The sequence below is a fragment of the Salmo trutta genome, chromosome 22, assembly GCF_901001165.1.
Source record: "Salmo trutta chromosome 22, fSalTru1.1, whole genome shotgun sequence".
NCBI classification, from domain to species: Eukaryota; Metazoa; Chordata; class Actinopteri; order Salmoniformes; family Salmonidae; genus Salmo; species Salmo trutta.
In genome coordinates, this window is record NC_042978.1 from 27,542,388 (window position 1) to 27,564,736 (window position 22,349).

General features: G+C 43.8%; 2 protein-coding genes across 7 annotated transcripts in view; both read left to right on the top strand.

Moving 5' to 3' along the window:
* The first annotated feature begins 1,248 nt into the window (after positions 1 to 1,248).
* On the top strand, positions 1,249 to 6,433 carry LOC115158503 (complement C1q tumor necrosis factor-related protein 7). Of its 2 annotated transcripts, XM_029707512.1 has the most exons (3): positions 1,249 to 1,550; positions 1,961 to 2,200; positions 4,748 to 6,433. In XM_029707512.1, the coding sequence occupies exons 2-3, from the start codon at positions 1,969 to 1,971 to the stop codon at positions 5,374 to 5,376; spliced, it is 861 nt and encodes a 286-aa protein (XP_029563372.1). In that variant the 5' UTR covers positions 1,249 to 1,550; positions 1,961 to 1,968; the 3' UTR covers positions 5,377 to 6,433. The 2 variants fall into 2 exon arrangements, with proteins under 2 accessions (XP_029563372.1, XP_029563371.1); XM_029707511.1 differs by lacking the exon at positions 1,249 to 1,550 and having other exon boundaries at positions 1,564 to 2,200.
* Positions 6,434 to 7,319: 886 nt separating this feature from the next.
* Positions 7,320 to 22,349, top strand: part of cc2d2a (coiled-coil and C2 domain containing 2A) — a 31,807-nt gene continuing 16,777 nt past the window's right edge. For 2 of the 5 annotated variants that reach the window (XM_029707509.1, XM_029707507.1), the window contains exons 1-17: positions 7,320 to 7,518; positions 7,830 to 7,930; positions 8,087 to 8,171; positions 11,818 to 11,874; positions 12,235 to 12,315; positions 12,504 to 12,663; positions 12,856 to 12,956; positions 13,132 to 13,236; positions 13,423 to 13,524; positions 13,626 to 13,817; positions 19,230 to 19,389; positions 19,875 to 20,011; positions 20,131 to 20,262; positions 20,940 to 21,149; positions 21,359 to 21,606; positions 21,812 to 21,968; positions 22,058 to 22,314. In XM_029707509.1, coding sequence (XP_029563369.1) covers positions 7,917 to 7,930; positions 8,087 to 8,171; positions 11,818 to 11,874; positions 12,235 to 12,315; positions 12,504 to 12,663; positions 12,856 to 12,956; positions 13,132 to 13,236; positions 13,423 to 13,524; positions 13,626 to 13,817; positions 19,230 to 19,389; positions 19,875 to 20,011; positions 20,131 to 20,262; positions 20,940 to 21,149; positions 21,359 to 21,606; positions 21,812 to 21,968; positions 22,058 to 22,314 — 2,198 coding nt within the window. In that variant the 5' untranslated portion in view covers positions 7,320 to 7,518; positions 7,830 to 7,916. Of the gene's footprint in view, positions 7,519 to 7,598; positions 7,931 to 8,086; positions 8,172 to 11,817; positions 11,875 to 12,234; positions 12,316 to 12,503; positions 12,664 to 12,855; positions 12,957 to 13,131; positions 13,237 to 13,422; positions 13,525 to 13,625; positions 13,818 to 19,229; positions 19,390 to 19,874; positions 20,012 to 20,130; positions 20,263 to 20,939; positions 21,150 to 21,358; positions 21,607 to 21,811; positions 21,969 to 22,057; positions 22,315 to 22,349 lie in introns of those variants that run through there. The other 3 variants (XM_029707504.1, XM_029707506.1, XM_029707505.1) reach the window with 3 other exon arrangements.

The window sequence follows — 22,349 nt, forward strand, 5'->3', positions numbered from 1 at the left end:
GATCCAGCTACAGTATAGTATCCAGCTACAGTATGGTATCTATCTACAGTATGGGATCCAGATACAGTATGGGATCCAGCTACAGTATGGTATCTAGCTACAGTATGGTATCTATCTACAGTATGGGACCCAGCTACAGTATGGTATCCAGCTACAGTATGGTATCTATCTACAGTATGGTATCCAGCCACAGTATGGTATCTAGCTACAGTATGGGACCTAGCTACAGTATGGTATCTAGCTACAGTATGGTATCCAGCTACAGTATAGTATCCAGCTACAGTATGGTATCCAGCTACAGTATGGTACCTAGCTACAGTATGGTATCTAGCTACAGTATGGTATCCAGCTACAGTATAGTATCCAGCTACAGTATGGTATCCAGCTACAGTATGGTACCTAGCTACAGTATGGGATCCAGCTACAGTATGGGATCCAGCTACAGTATGGTATCTAGTTACAGTATGGTATCTATCTACAGTGTGGTATCCAGCTACAGTATGGTATCTAGCTACAGTATGGTATCCAGCTACAGTATGGTATCTAACTACAGTATGGTATCTAGCTACAGTATGGTACCTAGCTACAGTATGATACCTAGCTACAGTATAGTATCTAGCTACAGTATGGTATCCAGCTACAGTATAGTATCCAGCTACAGTAAGGTATCCAGCTACAGTATGGTACCTAGCTACAGTATGGGATCCAGCTACAGTATGGGATCCAGCTACAGTATGGTATCTAGTTACAGTATGGTATCTATCTACAGTGTGGTATCCAGCTACAGTATGGTATCTAGCTACAGTATGGTATCCAGCTACAGTATGGTATCTAACTACAGTATGGTATCTAGCTACAGTATGGTATCCAGCTACAGTATGGTATCAAGCTACAGTATGGTATCCAGCTACAGTATGGTATCCAGCTACAGTATGGTATCTAACTACAGTATGGTATCTAGCTACAGTATGGTATCCAGCTACAGTATGGTATCTAGCTACAGTATGGTATCCAGCTACAGTATGGTATCTAGCTACAGTATTGGTTGCAGGGGAGAAAGGTTTCCATGAAAGGTCTCTTATATCCCGCCCATAGTCACTTGATGACCCCTGGTTTGCTGCCCAGTCCTTACAGAACCAAAGTTCCCTTTCTTTCGCTCTCTTTCTAAACCATAATCTATCTCATTGCTAAGTGCAATCATCAACTCATTCAATAACTTGATTGTTATTGTGTTCTGTCAATGTTTCTTAGATCCAAGAGCAGATAACATGGCTGTGTTTCTGTGCGTGTCTGTGTCCAGAGGGTTATTTCAGCCTTGGGTTGCTCTGACATAGTTGTTCTGGCTGTTGTGTCATAACTAAGGAATGCATTGACAAAATGGAATTGGCTTGGAAGCGAGGCAAAGGCTTCTCTCACTGCTGCAGCCGCTAACACATTAATGCGACTGGGGGGGCTGACAACAGAGAGGAAGAGAAAAAGATAGTCCAAAACGCAGCGTTGTCCATTAGGACCCACATCTGGCTCTGTGGCTGTAGTTTGGCAGGAGAGAGGTGCGGTGCGTGATCTTGATTCCTTCATATGTTATTTTACAGGGGAATCTGCTGTGTTTTATAGTGCTGTGTCTAATGCTTATTATTTTAGCAGGTTCCTGTGTTTAGTCCCTCCGATCTTATCTCAGTCTGTCTGTTGGCTAGCTGGCACTAGAACATGCTCCTCTCCCGCCAGGACACTGCTGTGTTTTCATTTCTGGTCGTATCTAATAACTGGAATCTAAACTGCGCTGTTTCTCAACTTAGAAGAACATTTCTAGATTTGTTAGATTAATATGCACTCAGATCATGCACACTCTGCCATTATAAGAGAATGTCACCCGTTTGTGAATGTGGTCATTTGAGGTTGTGCATCACATACTCTACAGTAGGTCTGATGAGGTGGCGGTTGTTTTCTTTTCTCTCTACAGAGCTGAGGATGTGGCGGTTGGTAGGCGTGGCCTTTCTGTGCCAGTGTGTGATTGGTCAGCTGCTGGAGGCCAAGGTGAGAGGAGCTCCACCTCGTCTGATCTGCAGTGTTCCGGGGTTGCCAGGGACACCAGGTAAACCTGGCCCCAACGGGCCTCCAGGGGCCAACGGGAGCGTAGGAATCCCAGGAAGAGATGGCAGAGATGGCAGGAGAGGAGAGAAAGGAGAGAAGGGTGGAGCAGGTACAGTACTGACCTTATCTAACTCCATAAAACATACCCACAATCAGAGGCGTCATGCCCATAAGTAGCACAGGGGCACAATAATCATTAAAAAAATATATAATCAAGTTAGAGTAGCTAGCTTGTCGAACTACTGTATCTTAGCTGGCTTGCATGCTGGCAAGGTTAATAGACTTTAGAAAAGCAAGGAATTACTAAATGTACTGAAGATTGCAGAGAAGCATATTTAGTTTCTTTTTTTAAAAGTGCCACCCCTCAGGAAGATACAGACAGCTCAAGAGATCTGATTAGATATGAAGAAAAATAAACATATTTTTAACATAGAATTAAGCATAATGATTATGGCTCTAGATTGCAGGAAAAAGCTGTTTCAGGTGAAAAATGCAAAATTCTCCAACTTACAGACAGGAGACCTTGCCCCCTCCAGATCAACCCCCCAGCCATCCTCACGTACTTTGTGCCCCCTCAGATTTTTGGGGTATTAGACGCCCCTGCACACAGTTCAAATATTGACTCCTACTGTATATTTACTTATTGTCTACTTTACCTCCATGAACACACCATGGCCTTTTGGCAGTAAGTAAATATATAAACATTATAATGATTGCATCGAAAGACAAGTTTACACCACCAAAAATACATTTCAGTCCTTCTTAATTATCCTAACCCAAGCATTTCACAATCTGAATCTGCCCTGCAGATGGGTTTGCTCTCAGGACATTAAAGAGGCTTCAGTGATTGATGTAGAGGACAAATGTGACCCTCCAGTGATCTCTGAAATGGTGTTTATTAATCATGGTCAAACTACATCAGCTACACAGCCACATTTCACCAGGGAGACCATGAGCCAGACAGAAAAAGTTACGTGATGTGTGGTTTAAATCAAAACTACCTCTACCAGGTGTTTTTCTAAGACCAAGGTTTCTATGTGTCTGAGCTTCCCAGGCAGTTCCCTTTATTTGGGGTGTGTTCATATTTTTCCCAATGGTTGGATGCCTGGTTCTCCTGCCTTTGGAGTGATCCAAAAGATAATATTTTATATGGGTCAAGGAAGCTGAAATATTTGGAAGAACAAAGTTAAATCACCGCCTGTTTTTTTTTGTTTTTGTCAGTGTCTGTTAGAGTCATCCAAGTGCAACGTGGCTTTAAGATAAACCTTGTATTAGTATCAGATCCAATACGTACTATATCAATGACCTGTAAATGTCAGGCTCACAGTACCTGCATTCTGCATGATGTTCTTTTACAGACTTACACATTTAAAAGGAACCTTGGTATGCAAATACCACACGGACTCTTTCTCACACACACATCAGAATAGCACACATTGTTTCACACATTCAGTACATGCATACACATGCATCCTGTCCATTCTTTCCTAGCTCCAATACAATTATTGTGTGATGGTTTGGTTTGATACAATCCCAGATTTGACGACACTATACAACAGTCAGTGCAGTAGTCAAATATAGATTGTGGCTGGACCAAGGGCGACATAATAACCGAGGATGGCTGTGAGGCACTGAGCAGTGGTGGAAAAAGTAGTCAATTTTCATACTTGAGTAAAAGTATAGATACCTTAATAGAAAGTTACTCAAGTAAAAGTCACCCAGTAAAATACTACTTGAGTAAAAGTCTAAAAGTATTTGTCTAAATAATCTAAATAATTTCAAATTCCTAATATAAAGCAAACCAGACGCCACCATTTTCTTGTTTTTAAAATGTACGGATAACCAGGGGTACACACTAACACTCAGACATCATTTACAAACGATGCATTTGTGTTTAGTGAGTCCTCCAGATCAGAGACAATAGGGATGACCATGTGTTCTCTTGATAAGTGTGCTTAGTGAGTCTGCCAGATCAGAGACAGTAGGGATGACCATGTATTCTCTTGATAAGTGTGCTTAGTGAGTCTGCCAGATCAGAGACAGTAGGGATGACCATGTATTCTCTTGATAAGTGTGGTTAGTGAGTCTGCCAGATCAGAGACAGTAGGGATGACCATGTGTTCTCTTGATAAGTGTGCTTAGTGAGTCTGCCAGATCAGAGACAGTAGGGATGACCATGTATTCTCTTGATAAGTGTGGTTAGTGAGTCTGCCAGATCAGAGACAGTAGGGATGACCATGTGTTCTCTTGATAAGTGTGTGAATTTGACAATTTTTCTGTTCTGCTAAGCACTCAACATGTAACAAGTACTTTTGGGTGTCAGGAGTAAAAATGACATTATTTTCTTTGGGAATGTAGTGAAGTAAAAGTAAAAGTTGTCAAAAATATAAATAGCAAAGTAACGTACAGATACCCCAAAAAACTCCTTAAGTAGTTCTTTAAAGTATGTTTACTTAAGTACTTTACACCACTGGCACTGAGCCTATTCACTAATCCTTAAATAGTAGTGTTTTACATGCGCAGAAAATCAGCTTACTCATATTACAAATAATCCAACAATGCTGATCAAATGTGATAATAACTGTTCAAGTATGTGTCAATGGCAATACACAGCTGGAGTTACAGTCAGTCAGAACACCAACTGTCTCCATTTCAGGGGTAAAGGGGAAAGTCGGCCCAACGGGTAAACTTGGCCAGCGGGGTGACCGGGGTCCCGGTGGGAAGAGGGGTCCTGGTGGAGAGAGCGGTGACGGGGGCCTACCGGGTCCTCCAGGGCCCCTTGGGAAGAAAGGGGACAAGGGCCAGCGAGGGCCAAGGGGGATGGCAGGAGTCTGCCGGTGTGGCAGCCTGGTGCCTAAAGCAGCCTTCTCTGTGGGAATCACCAGCAGTTACCCTGCTGAGAAGGAACCTATCAAGTTCAACAAGGTCCTCTTCAACGAGGGGGGCCACTACAACCCAGAGACTGGCAAGTTCATCTGTGCCTACCCAGGCATCTACTACTTCTCCTATGACATCACACTGGCCAACAAGCATCTGGCCATCGGGCTGGTGCAGAACGGACAGTACCGCATCAAGACATTTGACGCAAACACAGGAAACCATGACGTGGCCTCCGGGTCCTTAGTAATGTTCCTGAACCCAGAAGACGAGGTGTGGCTGGAGATCTTCTTCAAGGACCAGAATGGCCTGTTTGCAGACGCAGGGTGGTCTGACAGCCTGTTCTCTGGATTCCTGATCTATGCAGACACCAACTACCTGGACTCACTAGCAGAGGACTACGCATAGTGACTTATTACATTCACTAAAGAACTGAGAGGACTGAGTTTATAGCCTCCCCTTGATGCATTTACAGTATCTATTTCATCATGTATTATTTATATTCTATATAAATACAGTGAGCTCCAAAAGTATTGGGACAGCAACATTTTTGTTGTTGTTGTTTTGGCTCTGTATTCCAGCACATTGGATTTAAAATGATACATGAGGTTAAGGTGCAGACTGTCAACTTTAATTTGAGGATATTTTCATCCATATCGGATGAACCGTTTACAAATTACAGCACTTTTTGTTCATAGCCCCCCTATTTTGGCAGACCAAAAGTATTGGGACAAATTCACTTATATGTGTATTAAAGTAGTAAAAAGTTATGTATTTGCTCCCTATTGATAGCACGCAATGATTACATCAAGCTTCTGACTCTACAAATTTGTTGGATGCATTTGCTGTTTGTTTTGGTTGTGTTCCAGATTATTATGTGGCCAATAGAAAATAATGGTAAATAATGTATTGTGTCATTTTGGAGTCACTTTTATTGTAAATAAGAATATAATATGTTTCTAAACACTTCTACATTAAAGTGGATGCTACCATGATTACAGATAATCCTGAATAAATCATGAGTAATGATGAGTGAGAAAGTTACAGAGGCATAAATTTAAAAATGCTAACCTCCCCATTATTGTAAAGGTTGTCTTGGGGGTATGATATTTGTGAGTCTGTAACTTTTTCTCTTATCATTAGTCACAATTCATTCCAGATGTAAGCAATGTTTTTGGGAGAAAAATATCTAAGTATCTAAGTGATAATAAGCTATGATTTATATGTTTCATGAATACATGTTATGATATTTACTTCAGTCAGTAATGAGTCTGCCCTGTACCTTATTTTCTAAAGTATTGAATAGTATTAGTTGAATACGATTAGAGTTTAAGGCACAAGTACTGTACTGTTTTTGAGTGTGGTGATATGATATACATGCTCAATCCCAAAAGTGTAATGTAACACAGGTGTTAAACACATTACTGAACACTGGCTGTAATAAACCACTTCATCCCTATCAGCACAATCATTACACTTCACTATCTTCATAATATCCCACATAACACTATTGGTATGGCAGATAGTCTGACTGCAGACAAGTAATCAAGTCATCTACTGTATCTCTACTATCCAGAGATTACCATTGTGGTCTGGTCCAGCTGATTGAAAGCAGTGTGTCTTGGACTCTTCCCTGTGTGTTTTTTGGCATGATCACTCAAATTTGAGAAGCTATTTGTGTTCCTGTTATGTTTACCATCGGAAAATAGGTATTTTCTCATTTAATAAAAATTCTGCAGGTGAGTATGGAAGTATGAAGAGGTTGGGAGCCCATAAACACGGAAACAAATCTGTATCGACATGAGGGGCGTGTGTGTGTGTTGTTTCTAATTCAGCTGTAGCATGTAGAGCCTTTGGGGAAATATAGTTCTAAAACACATATATGAGAGAGAAGAGAGGGAGGGGGTCCCTGTTGCATGTGTGCTTCTGGAGAGTGTTACTAAACTATGCAGTGTTCATCCCTTTTTGGATCTAAACTGATGGGAAGATACAATGTTGCCAAATAGTCTTGCCAGAACTTAGTTAATAACCTATAAGACAAGAATATTTCCTTACTGATCTGGTATTTGATTATTGGATTTAGAGGAATATTTTCTATGACACATGTAATTATTGTACATCGTAATTGTTCATTTGAATAGTCTAATATCATGATGTTAATCCACACAATCTTCCATTCAAATCACCAAATGAGGGGGAGTGGGGACCATGAAAGACCATGAAGATTGATCCGCTGAGCAACTGCAGTACGCATCGAGATACCATTCGACAAACGGAGGCAAACCTGTGAGACTTTACGGACACCGTAGAATGTGACGCAATCACTGTTCGATGATTGACAAATCCGTGCATCAATGAAAATCCTAGATGTGTGGGCGAGAACAGGATACAATACTAGGGTTAACCAATGCTGTTTGCAAGGTTGTTCGAGGAGTAGTTGATCTCGTTACTAAGCAGCAGCAATAGCCGTAAGCCTGCATGTTCTAGTTATCAAGAGGGAGAAATTAGTCACATTTTTTGTTGTCCAATGGATAGTCTTTTTACCTCTAGGTCTGTACGCATAGTCTTCAGTTTTTGTATATCGAATAACCTAGTTGTCTTATAATATTACCAGAGGTTACCTTTGTAGTTGTTTATCAGCCCAATGGACTGTAGGCTAAATATTATAGCGTTTTCACACCATTGTCTGAGCTCGAGGGCTTTTACCTAGCTAAATTACGTTATAGAATGTTTGTTCGCCTTTGTTCCACAGAGCAGTACATTTTGTTACATTGTTGATTATTTGTTACACGCTCTAGTACCGGTTACAATGTTTCATTTGTTGCACGCTCAAATTAAACTGTTGCAATGTATCATTGCAGATTCAAGCTCGTTCGACAGGATATAATGTAGCGGTTCTCATTAGGGATACCAGTAGGTTTAAAGTTTAAAACCAAGCCATCATCAATATGGCCTCCTCAAGGTAACTGTCAAATTGCTTTAACTTTTTATTTTTAGAAACATATTTACTTAGCATTTGCATTGGGTTTCCCTGACCATAGTATTATTTCTTGTTGAATGAATAGAAAGACTATGCATAGCCGGCCTAATTTGCTTGTGAAACTGTCCTCTATTTCAGTGATCTTCGGGAGAAATTACGAAGGAAACGACGGGCGCTACAACAGACTCTGCAGGTCAAAGACGACGTGGATACAGATACCCAGGTAATGCATAATATACAGTCATATACAATCGCTCAGTCCTTGATTATTAACGGACTAACTTGTTGCTGAGGTTTTGAGAGTATCTCGAAATGTATTGTTGTCATAGCGCTTCACTCTAGAAACACAACTAACCCACTATGTGCCTACCATTACTCTACATTCAATTGAAATCAAATCAAATTTTACTGGTCACATGCGCCGAATACAACAGGTGTAGACATTACAGTGAACTGCTTACTTACGAGCCCCTAACCAACGATACAGTTAAAAAAAATACGGATAAGAATAAGAAATAAAAGTAACAAGTCATTAAAGAGCAGCAGTAAAATAACAATAGGGAGACTATATACAGGGGGGTACCGGTACAGAGTCAATGTGTGGGGGCACCAGTTAGTTGAGGAAATATGTACATGTAGGTAGTTATTAAAGTGACTATGCATAGATGATAACAACAGAGAGTAGCAGTGGTGTAAATGAGGGGGAGGGGAGGCAATGCAAATAGTCTGGGTAGCCAATTGTTTAGGTGTTCAGGAGTCTTATGGCTTGGGGGTAGAAGCTGTCTAGAAGCCTCTTGGACCTAGACTTGGCGCTCCGGTACCACTTGCCGTGCGGTAGCAGAGAGAAAAGTCTATGACTAGGGTGGCTGGAGACCCGACAATTTTTAGGGCCTTCCTCTGAAACCGTCTGGTATAGAGGTCCTGGATGGCAGGAAGCTTGGCCCCAGTGATGTACTGGGCCACTCGCACTACCCTCTGTAGTGCCTTGCGGTCGTAGGCCAAGCAGTTGCCATACCAGGCAGTGAGGCAACCAGTCAGGATGCTCTCGATGGTGCAGCTGTAGAACCTTTTGAGGATCTGAGGACCCATGACAAATCTTTTCAGTCTCCCGAGGGGGAAGAGGTTTTGTCGTGCCCTCTTCATGACTGTCTTGGTGTGCTAGGACTATGTTAGTTTGTTGGTGATGTGGACACCAAGGAACTTGAAGCTCTCAACCTGCTCCACTGCAGCCCTGTAGATGAGAATGGTGGTGTGCTCAGTCCACTTTTTCCTGTAGTCTACAATCATCTCCTTTGTCTTGATTACGTTGAGGGAGAGGTTGTTTTCCTGGCATCATACGGCCAGGTCTTTGACTTCCCTATAGGCTGTCTTGTTGTTGTCAGTGATCAGGTCTACCACTGTTGTGTCATGGGAAAACTTAATGATGGTGTTGGAGTCGTGCCTGGCCGTGCAGTCATGAGTGAACAGGGAGTACAGGAGGGGACTGAGCATGCACCCCTGAGGGGCCCCTGTGTTGAGGATCAGCGTGGCGGATGTGTTGCTACCTACCCTTATCACCTGGGTGCGGCCAGTCAGGAAGTCCAGGATCCAGTTGCAGAGGGAGTTGTTTAGTCCCAGGGTCCTTAGCTTATTGATGAGCTTGGAGGAGACTATGGTGTTGAACGCTGAGCTGTAGTCAATGAATAGCATTCTCAAATAGGTGTTCCTTTTGTCCAGGTGGGAAAGGGCAGTGTGGAGTGCAATAGACATTGCATCATCTGTGGATCTGTTGGGGCGGTATGCAAATTGGAGTGGGTCTAGGGTTTCTGGGATAATGGTGTTGATGTGAGCCATGACCAGCCTTTCAAAGCACTTCATGGCTGCAGACGTGAGTGCTACGAGTCAGTAGTCGTTTAGGCAGGTTAGGTTAGTGTTCTTGGGAACAGGCACTATGGTGGTCTGCTTAAAACATGTTGGTATTACAGACTCGGACAGGGAGAGGATGAAAATGTCAGTGAAGACACTTGCCAGTTGGTCAGCGCATGCTCGCAGTACACGTCCTGATAATCCGTCTGGCCCTGCGGCCTTGTGAATGTTGAACTGTTTAAAGGTCTTACTCACATCTGCTGCAGAGAGTGTGATCACACAGTCTTCCAGAACAGCTAGTGCTCTCATGCATGTTTCAGTGTTATTTGCCTCAAGCGAGCCACTGGGCAACTCTTGCCACTGGGCAGCTCTCGGCTGTGCTTCCCTTTGTAGTCTGTAATGGTTTGCAAACCCTGCCACATCCGACGAGCGTCAGAGCCGGTGTAGTACGATTCGATCTTAGTCCTGTATTGATGCTTTGCCTGTTGGATGGTTCGTCGGAGGGCATAGCGGGATTTCTTATATGTTTCTGGGTTAGAGTCCCTCTCCTTGAAAGCGGCAGCTCTAGCCTTTAGCTCAGTGCGGATGTTGCCTGTAATCCATGGCTTCTGGTTGGGGTATGTACATACGGTCACTGTGGGGACGACGTCATCGATGCACTTATTGATGAAGCAAATGACTGATGTGGTGTACTCCTCAATGCCATCGGAGGAATCCCGGAACATATTCCAGTCTGTGCTAGCAAAACAGTCCTGTAGCTTAGCATCTGCTTCATCTGACCACTTTTTTATTGATCTAGTCACTGGTGCTTCCTGCTTTAATTTTTGCTTGTAAGCAGGAATCAGGAGGATAGAATTATGGTCAGCTTTGCCAAATGGAGGGCGAGGGAGAGCTTTGTATGCGTCTCTGTGTGTGAAGTAAAGGTGGTCCAGAGTTTTTTCCCCTCTAGTTACACATTTTAGATGCTGATAGAAATTTGGTAAAACAGATTTAAGTTTCCCTGCATTAAAGTCCCCGGCTACTAGGAGCGCCGCCTCTGGGTGAGGGTTTTCCTGTTTGCTTATGGCGGAATACAGCTAATTCAGTGCTGTCTTAGTGCCAGCCTCTGACTGTGGTCGTTTGTAAACAGCTACAAAAAATACAGATGAAAACTCTCTAGGTCGGTAGTGTGGTCTACAGTTTATCATGAGATACTCTACCTCAGGTGAGCAATAGCTCAGAGACTTCCTTAGATATCATGCACCAGCTGTTATTTACAAAAATACATAGTCCGCCGCCCCTTGTCTTACCAGACGCCGCTGTTCTATCCTGCCGGTGCAGCGTATAACCAGCCAGCTGTATGTTGATAGTGTCGTCGTTCAGCCACGTCTCTGTGAAGCATAAGATATTACAGTTTTGAATGTCCTGTTGGTAGTTTAATCGTCCGCTTAGGTCATCTATTTTATTGTCCAAAGATTGCACGTTTGCTAGCAGAATGGAAGGAAGTGGGGGTTTATTAGATCGCCTATGAATTCTCAGAAGGCAGCCTGCCCTCCGGCCCCTTTTTCTTCGCCTCCTTTTCACGCAAATCACAGGCATCTGGGCCTGTTCCTGAGAAAGCAGTATATTGTTCGCGTCGGCCTCGTCAGACTCGTTAAAGGAAAAAAAGGATTCTGCCAGTCCGTGGTGAGTAATCGCAGTCCTGATGTCCAGAATTTATTTTTGGTCATAAGAGATGGTAACATTATGTACAAAATATGTAAAAAAAAAGTTATAAACGTACAAAAAACCCAATCGGTTGGCGGCTCGTAAAACATCTGCCTTCTTCTCCAGCGCCATCTTACAGACTTTGATACAGCTGTGAGCCTCTAGAGATAAGATACAAGGTATTTTATTGCCAGACAGAGGAAGTACAGGCTTTGACAAGATTCAACATGTCTTGAAAGCAAGTCTCACCTGCACGCACTGAGGAAGGCAAATGTGAATACACATCCACACACACAAACTGCCAGTGCTCTGTCTAAGTGCTCTGATCTGCCTGGTAGGCTCTGGTCCCAACAGACAAGAAGCAGAGTAAGGAGAGAGGACAGACGACTATGGAGGTTGGTGTGTTTTCTCCCGTAGCCTCCCTGTAGCTGTGCTGTGGCCTAGCTAGCCTGTAGTCACCTTGTGTGCTGTGTTCCTGACTGCAGTCTTCTGACCTGCGCTGTTCACCACCTCACTAAGAGACGTGTCCAGACTGCTTCTCTCTCTTTCCTCTGTAGAGTTCACTGAGTTCTATAGTAGTTCTCTCCTCTCTCCTAACATTCTACTTTTTCTTCTGTTTTCTTTCTCCCTGCTCAAAGGGGATATTTTATCACTCTGAAAAGCAGCAGCTGCCTTCATATAAAGTCACAGGCCTACCTGTAATATTGTAGGATGTCTATGACTGCACCAACTGTGTGTTTGTATTGGATTATTAGGAGCTAACAGCTGGTGAGGAGGAGCCTGGAGATACACTGAGACGCAACCTGAAGGCTCAGAGACAGAAGAGGAAGAAAAAGGTATTACACTTAGCATTCACTGGCTCCTAGTCCTAGCTATAACCATCACCACTTTTCTTGTTGATTAATAGTCTTAAACTTAAACCCCTCTGTTATTACAGAGTAGTAGTGCTACTAGTAAAGTATTATCTGTCTGTTTCATTAAATGGGTCCTCTTACAAAATGTTGACACTTGCTCCCTCTCCTAGCTTGAGGAGGCGTCTACAGATGATACACCTGATGACTCAGTGGTGGAGTCCCATGATGAGACAGTGGTGGAGGTCACTGCTGTTCAACAGATCAGCCACGATGATGACAAACCAGAGAAGCCTGTCATCGTGTCCAGTCCCACCCACTCCCAGAGAGGAGGTGAGACTGTCTATCCTGCATGTCCTCTAACCTGGTCCTCCCTAGCCTATTGCTGTCAAACAATAAATTGGCTTGACCATGAGCTATCACAGAGAGGAGTTGGTTAACAGCCCAAACAGACTGGACCACCAGGGTAGTTTCTCCCTACTCTGTCTCCCATAGGTGTTGTTTCATACCTGTCTCTCCCCTCAGACCTGCCACCCCGGCCTCAGGCCAAACCCGCGCCCAGCTCGAACCACTCAGAGAGCTCCGCCATGAGACAGCGAATGAGAGACAAGCTGAGGGCAGCCAGGGTGAACACAGCCTCGCTCTACTCAACATTTATTATTGATTAACTACAGAGTTTCCTAACTTTGTACGATTTCCTTATCAAAGGGTTCAGGTCCAAACTTCCTGTTTAATCTCCAGAAATCTTATTGTTTGATTGAAATGGATTGAAAATGTATTGTCTCTTATACACTTCATCAGTCCAAAGCAGAAAGTCTTCTACAGCAGGAGGCTTCCTTGGAGGCGCCAGCTAGTCGCTTGCAGAGTCTCAGAGACAGAGACACTCTCACCAGGTTTGACAGAGAGGTGAGGACCTAACTGTGGACTTCTACTCACTTTCTTCACTGTCTATGTGCATATAGTAGTCCAGTACCAGAATCACTGTACTGTGATAATCTTTTATTGGAGAATTCATTAACCATATTTTCAAGCATGTAATTTACTATGCTAACTAGCCTGAAAGTGAAGGTTATGATCCGCTGATGTTTACAGACAGAGCCAGACCTCAGGGCGGGGAGAGATGACCACTCTTCTCCCCTCAACACCAAAGTCAAGTTCCGAGAGACAGTCAGGCGTGTCAGGAAAGAGAGTATAGTGAGTGGTCAAACTGCTCTCCTTTGGTTCTTGTAATCTAATAGATTGTATGACTAAGGTTAAGGATTTTATCAATGTCCTCTGTTTTATTGCAAATGTAGTCGGAGACGGGTTTACCCACAGCGGAGGAGGCCTACAATTTTTTCACTTTCAACTTTGACCCGGAACCCCCTGAAGAGGCGGGCAAAGGTTGTAAGAAGAGAAGGCCAAGGACAGAAGGGGAGAATGATGAAGAGGAGGAGGAAGAGGTCACTGAAGTGGACAGGGAACAGAAAGGCGAGAACGAGGAGCGGGTAAAACTAGCATAGATAATGAACCATTTTCAAGTCATTTAATTTTAATGTATCTCCTGAATGAAAATGTAATTGACCGAAACCCTGACTGAAAACAAGGGTAGACGTACTCCCAGAGTACAAGTAGCATGGGTAGCATATATTGTTGCCATGGAATGCTAATGATTGCAGCATCTGTGTGTAATTAGTTGTAAAAGATATGGGACCCTGAGACCCTCCTAAACCAGTCAGCTAGGAACCTGACAGGACAGTGTTTCTGGTCTTAGATCAGCATCGACGCTGAAGGCACCATATGTCAGATGAAAAGATTTCTCTCTTCTGTCTGTCATTTGATCTTGGCTAGTGAGAGAGGTCTGAGCCACATTGTTTTAAGACCGGTATTCTCAAACTGAGGTACGCACAATGCCGTCGGGAGTACGCTAATTCAAAATGTGATTCACAATTTAAAAAATCTAATTCTTTTCTTCACATTTTCAAACAGTCCATTTATATTTTCCAACGGGGCTATACATTTGGGTGAGGTTTTTTTCTCACCTGAGTAGCCTCGTTTCACTGCCAAAAATAAAATGAAACCATCTAGTATTCAGCGAAATAACAACACAATGTTAAATACAGGTAGGCTAGTAAAATAATTAACATCCAATCACATTAAACGTTACTCTCTCGCGGGAATTCCACTAACGGTCCGTATGTAGCCAAACATAGCTGCTACTCATGTTGGTATCTGTACTGATGGTGCCAAAGCCATGACAGGGAGACATAGTGGAGTGGTAACGCGCATGCAAGCAGTTGCTCCCGATGCCTCTTGGGTACACTGCAGCATCCACCGAGAGACACTTGCTGCCATGGGAATGCCTGACAGCTTAAAAGACGTTTTGGACACTACAGTGAAAATGGTTAACTTTGTTAAAGCAAGGCCCCTGAACTCTTGTGTATTTTCTGCATTAAGCAATGATATGGGCAGCGACCATGCAACGCTTTTACAACATACAGAAGTGCGCTGGTTATCAAAGGGCAATGTATTGACACATTTTTTTTTTAATTGAGAGAGCTTAAAGTTCTTTTTACTGACCGTAATTTTCACTTGTCTGACCGCTTGCATGATGACGAGTTTCTCACATGACTGGCCTATCTGGGTGATGTTTTTTCTTGCCTGAATGATCTGAATCTAGGATTACAGAGACTCTCTGCAACTATATTCAATGTGTGGGACAAAATTGAGGCTATGATTAAGAAGTTGGAGCTCTTCTTTGTCTGCATTAACAAGGACACCACACAGGTCTTTCCATCATATGATTTTTTGTGTGCAAATGAACTCAAGCTTACGGACAACATCAAATGTGATGTAGCGAAGCACCTGAGTGAGTTGGGTGTGCAATTACACAGGTACTTTCCAGAAATGGATAACACAAACAACTGGATTCGTTATCCCTTTCATGCCCTGCCTCCAGTACACTTACCAATATCTGAACTAGAGAGCCTCATCAAAATTGCAACAAGCAGTTCTGTGAAAATTGAATTTAATCAGAAGCCACTGCCAGATTTCTGGATTGGGCTGCGCTCAGAGTATCCTGCCTTGGCAAATCGCGCTGTTAGGTACGTGGTTGCAAAGGGCATCAGTGTCTTATGTGAGAGTGGATTCTCGGCCCTCACTAGCATGAAAACTAAATACAGGCACTAGGGTTGCACATTTTGGGAAATATTCAGAGGTGGGAATATATGGGAATCAACGGGAATATATGGTATTAACGGAAATCTATGTAAATGAATACCATTTAAATGTAATGTTTTTTGTATTGGATATATTTACCATATTATATGGAGACAGAAACATAAACCTTTTACCTTATCATAAGTAGACATAATTGCAAATTATTAAATCCTTCCAATAGAAATAAAAATGTAGTTACGAATTGAACTTTAATTAAATGAGTTGACTCTTCACATGGGATGATTTCACTGAACAACAAAAGAAAGGGAATATTGAATGATCCATCACATCTCCCAAAAACGTTTTCAACATACTTCTGTAAAATGATAGTCTAGAAACTAAAGCTTTGGTTGTCTTCCTCTCAGGCTTCCATGTCTTCACCCTGGACCTCCTCAATGTCCACCTCTTGAACATCAGACTCTGAGGCCTCATCTTCGCTGTCATCTTCCAACCTTGTTGAGGATGGTTCGTTGTCAGGCTCAAAAAGCCTAAAATTTGCCCGGATGGCCACCAATTTTTCAACCCTTGTATTGGTCAGCCTATTGCGTGCTTTGGTGTGTGTGTTCCCAAACAAAGACCAGTTGCGCTCTGAGGCGGCTGATGTTGGTGGGATTTGGAGGAGGATGGAGGCAACAGGGGAAAGAGCCTCAGATCCACAAAGTCCCTTCCACCAGGTGGCTGATGAGATATGTTGGCACGACTGCCATATTGCATCTCCATCCCAAAGCCCTTACTTGGAAGTGTACGTTGCCAGGCTGCCAAGAACCTTGCTCTTATCCAGGCCAAGGTGGCGAGACACGGTGGTGATGACACCATAGGCCTTGTTGATCTCTGCACCAGACAGGATGCTCTTGCCAGTGTACTTGGGGTCCAACATGTACGCTGCAGCGTGTATGGGCTTCAGGCAGAAGTCTTCATGCTTTTTGATGTATTTCAGAACTGCAGTTTCCTCTGCTTGGAGCAACAGTGAAGTGGGCAGGGCACTATGGATTTCTTCTCTTACATCTGCAAGCAGAGTCTGAACATCAGACAGGATGGCATTGTCTCCCTCAATCTGTGCAATGGCTACTGCTATAAGTTTCAGGAGTTTCAGGCTGCTTACCACTCTTTCCCAAAATACATCATCCAGGAGGATCCTCTTGATGGGGCTGTCCATATCAGCAGACTGTGATATGGCCATTTCTGGGAGAGACTCCTTCCCCTCCAGGAGATTGTCAAACGTGATGACAACACCACCCCAACGGGTGTTGCTGGGCAGCTTCAATGTGGTGCTCTTATTCTTCTCACTTTGCTTGGTGAGGTAGATTGCTGCTATCACTTGACCCTTCACATACCTAGATGATTGCAATACAGTCTGCCTTCTCTATGATTTGCTTGACCTTCACTTGAACTCTGTTGAAAACACACTTTGCTGTAGGCTACTATTTACTAGTTAACAAAAAATCATGTATGTCATATAAAATATATTCACCCCACCCAGTATTGTAATCAACTTACCAGAAAGCATGTAGTCCTTGGCTCAGACAGTGTAGTAGTGTGGGCTCAATAGCATCTCATTAGTGTGCAAGATCTTGAGAATCTGCTGTACATGTGATTGAAGAATGCACTGTGCATGCAGAGGGTTGCAATTCCATTGAATTGGGGATAGTTTAACCAAAATATGCCACAAGACCTAGAATTGCCTTATGTGTATCCCACAAAAAGGTTCACTGTTATAAGCTAACTTTTTTGATGAATTTAAGCAAAATTCCCCAAATTCCCAGCTTAACTTCGGAAATTTCCGAAAAGTTTCCGACCATTTGCAACCCTAATAGGCACAGACTGTGTGTGGAAAATTATTTAAGACTGAGACTCCAATACAACCCAACATTGCAGAGTTATGTGCGTCCTTTAAGCACACCCTTCTCATTAACCTGTGGTGAGTTATTCCACATTTTCTATGAACAAATAAAGTTTTATATGTAAGATGGCCAAATAAAGAGCAAAATTATTGATTATTATATTATTATTTGTGCCCTGGTCCTATAAGAGCTCTTTGTCACTTCCCACGAGCCGGGTTGTGAAAAAAACTCACACTCATTCTTATGTTTAATAAATGTATCGTGTGTGGCAGGCTTACAATGATGGCAAAAAACAACATTTGAGAGTGCGCTGACCCTGGTGCTAGAGGGGGTACGCAGCTGGAGGTTGAATGTTTGAAGGGGTACAGGACTATAAAAAGTTTGGGAACCACTGATTTAACACACAGCATAGGCACATCACCCCTCTCTGTGAATTACATCAGTTTGTGTCCTTGAACAACATACAGTATGTCCAAAAACGTCATCATTAATCAATTAGTCATGAATCCTGTTAATAGCTTTAACAGTTGATGTTACTCTTTAATAACACAGACCCCAAAGATCCTCAATATGGCAGTATGTTTTGCTGGTGAGGACGGCAGTATGTTTTGCTGGTGAGGACGGCAGTATCTTTTGCTGGTGAGGACGGCAGTATGTTTTGCTGGTGAGGACGGCAGTATGGAGGTATGTTTTGCTGGTGAGGACGGTAGTATGGAGTTATGTTTTGCTGGTGAGGACGGCAGTATGGAGGTATGTTTTGCTGGTGAGGACGGCAGTATGGAGGTATGTTTTGCTGGTGAGGACGGCAGTATGGTGGTATGTTTTGCTGGTGAGCACGGCAGTATGGTGGTATGTTTTGCTGGTGAGCACGGCAGTATGGAGGTATGTTTTGTTGGTGAGGACGGCAGTATGGTGGTATGTTTTGCTGGTGAGGACGTCTTTATGGAGGTATGTTTTGTTGGTGAGAACGTCAGTATGGAGGTGTGTTTTGCTGGGGAGGGCTTCAGTATGTTTTGCTGGGGCGGGTGTCAGTATGGAGGTATGTTTTGCTGGGGAGGGTGTCCGTATGGAGGTATGTTTTGCTGGGGACGGCGTCCGTATGGAGGTATGTTTTGCTGGGGAGGGCGTCCGTATGGAGGTATGTTTTGCTGGGGAGGGCGTCAGTATGGAGGTATGTTTTGCTGGGGAGGGCGTCAGTATGTTTTGCTGGTGAGGGTGTCAGTATGTTTTGCTGGTGAGGGCGTCAGTATGTTTTGTTGGTGAGGGCGTCAGTATGTTTTGCTGGTGAGGGCGTCAGTATGTTTTGCTGGTGAGGGCGTCAGTATGTTTTGCTGGTGAGGGCGTCAGTATGGCGGTATGTTTTGCTGGGGAGGGCGTCAGTATGGAGGTATGTTTTGCTGGGGAGGGCGTCAGTATGGAGGTATGTTTTGTTGGTGAGAACGTCAGTATGGAGGTATGTTTTGTTGGTGAGAACGTCAGTATGGAGGTATGTTTTGTTGGTGAGAACGTCAGTATGGAGGTATGTTTTGTTGGTGAGAACGTCAGTATGGAGGTATGTTTTGTTGGTGAGAACGTCAGTATGGAGGTATGTTTTGTTGGTGAGAACGTCAGTATGGAGGTATGTTTTGTTGGTGAGAACGTCAGTATGGAGGTATGTTTTGTTGGTGAGAACGTCAGTATGGAGGTATGTTTTGTTGGTGAGAACGTCAGTATGGAGGTATGTTTTGTTGGTGAGAACGTCAGTATGGAGGTATGTTTTGTTGGTGAGAACGTCAGTATGGAGGTATGTTTTGTTAGTGAGAACGTCAGTATGGCTGTAGTGTTGATGCATCTTGTCCTCTGTGACCCCTCCCACCCCAGGATGAGGATGCTCCTCTAGTGAAAGATGAAGAGGAGGATCTGTTCATTATTGACCAATCAGCACAGGACTTCCTGGTGGTGAAGAGGGCGGAGTACATGGGCTACCAGAGGCGTCTTCAGAGTGAGAATGACTTCCTCTTCACCCCAAGCTTTTTGACAGGTACCCACCCCAATAAAAGCACACCTGTTATTTTGTACAGTCAGAACTATAACACCACTAGACCTGTAGTCTCAGAGCAGGTATCCACCCTACCCCAACCACACCTCTAATGCAGCCAGTCCGGTAGTCTGAAGACAGGCAACCACATCAATCTGAGGCCAGACAGAATTTTTCCTACAGCTAGGACAGCAGGTTAAGGACCCCCTTGTGGAGGACAGTCAGCCAGGCTCGCTATTTAAGGGCAGATCCCCCTGAAGTCTGAACAGGAACTCTGGAGTGTCCTTGGTATGAGATAGGTGCACCAACATAGCCATTCCCAGGAGAACATACCCACACCAAAGAACAGGTATCAAACCCTAACTAACACAGCCCATCTCAACTCACATTCCTCATTATGTGCGCACTGCATATATCATTGTGTTATAAGATGGTCTCTGTGAATGTCTACTCTATATATGTTGACGCTCTGTCTATTTATGCTTCAGTGCCAGCCTCCAGTAAAGTACCAGAGAACATGCAACCCCGTTATCTGGAGGAGGAGGGGTTATACGTGGGGGAGAGGCCTCCCATATCCCTGACCAATCAGAACATCTTAGAGAACCGTGTCTTGAAACAACAGCAGGTAAAAGTGTCACTGTACCACTAGAACATGATGTGAGCTTTAGTGTTCTGATAACAAACTTACCTCCAAGTGGGCGACGTCAGCATCAATTCTAATTTAGAGACTGTTCATCTGCTCAGGGGAGGAAGTGGTTTGGGGACGACGGCAGGATCATAGCTCTGCCTGACCCCATTAAAGAGTCGTCCACCAGACCCCCTCTGTTCCACATGGAGGAAGACCTGGACCCGGCTCTGCAGACTGTCTATAGGAAGGTAAATTAAAATGGACAATATAATTAATTATATTGGTATAACAAAGATACACCTCCACTGTGCTCACCTCATGTAATCCTTATCTATCTATAGTACTCAAACTAGTCCTATAGCACCTGACATGTTTCTGCACTGGAAAATAATCACTCGTCTGCCATATCCTCTTATCGTAATATCCATTAATAAACATCAAAGCACATTGCTCTCTACACAAACAACCTTGCAGAATGTTCAATCCCAGTGTCACTGAACTGAGAGACTGCTGCTTACCCAATAAATTATTGGGAGCTTGTATATAGAGTATGCAACTCTCTTTATTTCTTTTTATAGCCTGCTGCTTGGCAACATGAATTGGCAATAATATTGTTCTTGATGAGTGTGACGTTTGGAAGTAGCTCCAGCTGTCAAATGAGTTCACCAGGACAACAAAGACTGTATTATTGCAGGAGGTTAAGAGTTACAATACAACGCCGTTTAGGTTCGTCATGTAGTTATTACTACAATTCCTTATTATTATATGATGTCGTTTATCTTCGCTTTCGTTCTTTCGGTCTCTCTCTGTCTGTTTCTCTCTGTCTCGTTCTCTCTCCACACACATATGCAGATATGATTACATCTGTAGTATGATACTCTCTAGAGTTCCAGTGTTTGATTACCTCTGTTCCTTTGTTGTACAGGCGCTGAAGTCAAAGCATGCCAGTCAGTACATCGCAGGAGGAGGGGGCACGAACGGGGATTACCAGCTGGATGTGGACGTCTCAGGGCTCATCTTCTCCCATCACCCCCTCTTCAGCCGGGAGCATGTCCTAGGAGCACGCCTGGCCCAGCTCTATGACAAGCACCTCAGCAGGCAGCACAAGAACATCACGGAACACCTCACTACCAAGGTAAAGCACAGAACATACAATGACTAATTCTATTTGGCACTAAGGCTATTCAGCATTGGCACCAACTCTGACTTACCCTCAACTGACTCCTCTCCTTTTCTAGATCTAGAGATTTCTAGTGTGATTTGTTTATTCAGTAAGTAAATGATGAGTGTCTTCAAGTAAAAGTCAAAGAATTGGTGTCTAATACTGGTTTATGTCTACTGTAGCTGAATGGGTTGAGGAACGCTGTTCGGAACATGCTGGAGATCCACGGTAGGCAGGGCCTAACTCCTGTCATGCAGCAGAGGATATCTGAGTATAAGCAGGAGGTGAAGAACACTCGCAGGCTGCGGGACACTGAGCAGGAGAAGGACAGAACCCTGCTGAAGAGCATCATCAAGGTCTGGAAGGAGATCAAAGCCCTGAGGGACTTCCAGAGGTTCACCAACACACCATACAAGCTTTACCTCAGGAGGTAATGAACACCCCATTATTTAGGACTCTGTTACTCTATTAAGATGGAAAAACATTGCCCAAAGTTCAGGGGGTACTGTCACAATGTAGATGGCCCCTGCACTATGTGTAGTAGTGTGCTGTTGGTGACCTTGTTTATATGTTGATTGTTGTGGATAATCATGTGTGTGGTGTTGATAACTGATCTGTGTCCCCCTCTGCTCCAGGGAGGAGGGGGTGCGGGCTTCAGATGAGCGGGACCATGAGGCTGAGATCCAGGCTGAAGTGGATGAGCTGCAGGGGGAGATAGAGGAAGACTACCAGAAGAAGGTCACTGAGTACAAGAGACAGCAGGAGGAGTGGAAGGCCTGGAGGAGGAAACAGGTATGTTTCACCCCTAAGATTAAGTATGGGGGCCTGGAGAATCCTGGTTTATTATTATTTTTTTATCATATACATTTTCTCACGCTCAGAAAGCCAAAGAGAAGAAGAAAAAGAAGAAAACCCAGTCTCCGGATGATGATGATGATGATGATGATGATGACCAGTCAGAGGGTGACACGGAGCAGGGACCCTCGAAGCCAGATCCTCCTGAGGAACCAGACATGGAGGGTGTTGAGGAGCAGGTCAGAGAGAAGGCCTCCAGAATCAGGAGGAAACCAGGGGAACCCATCCTGATGCCTGAACTCACTGCATCTGGACCCATCACTCCTAATGAACAGTGTCCCAGGTATGAACAGGAACACAGTTAAAAGGATATAACAC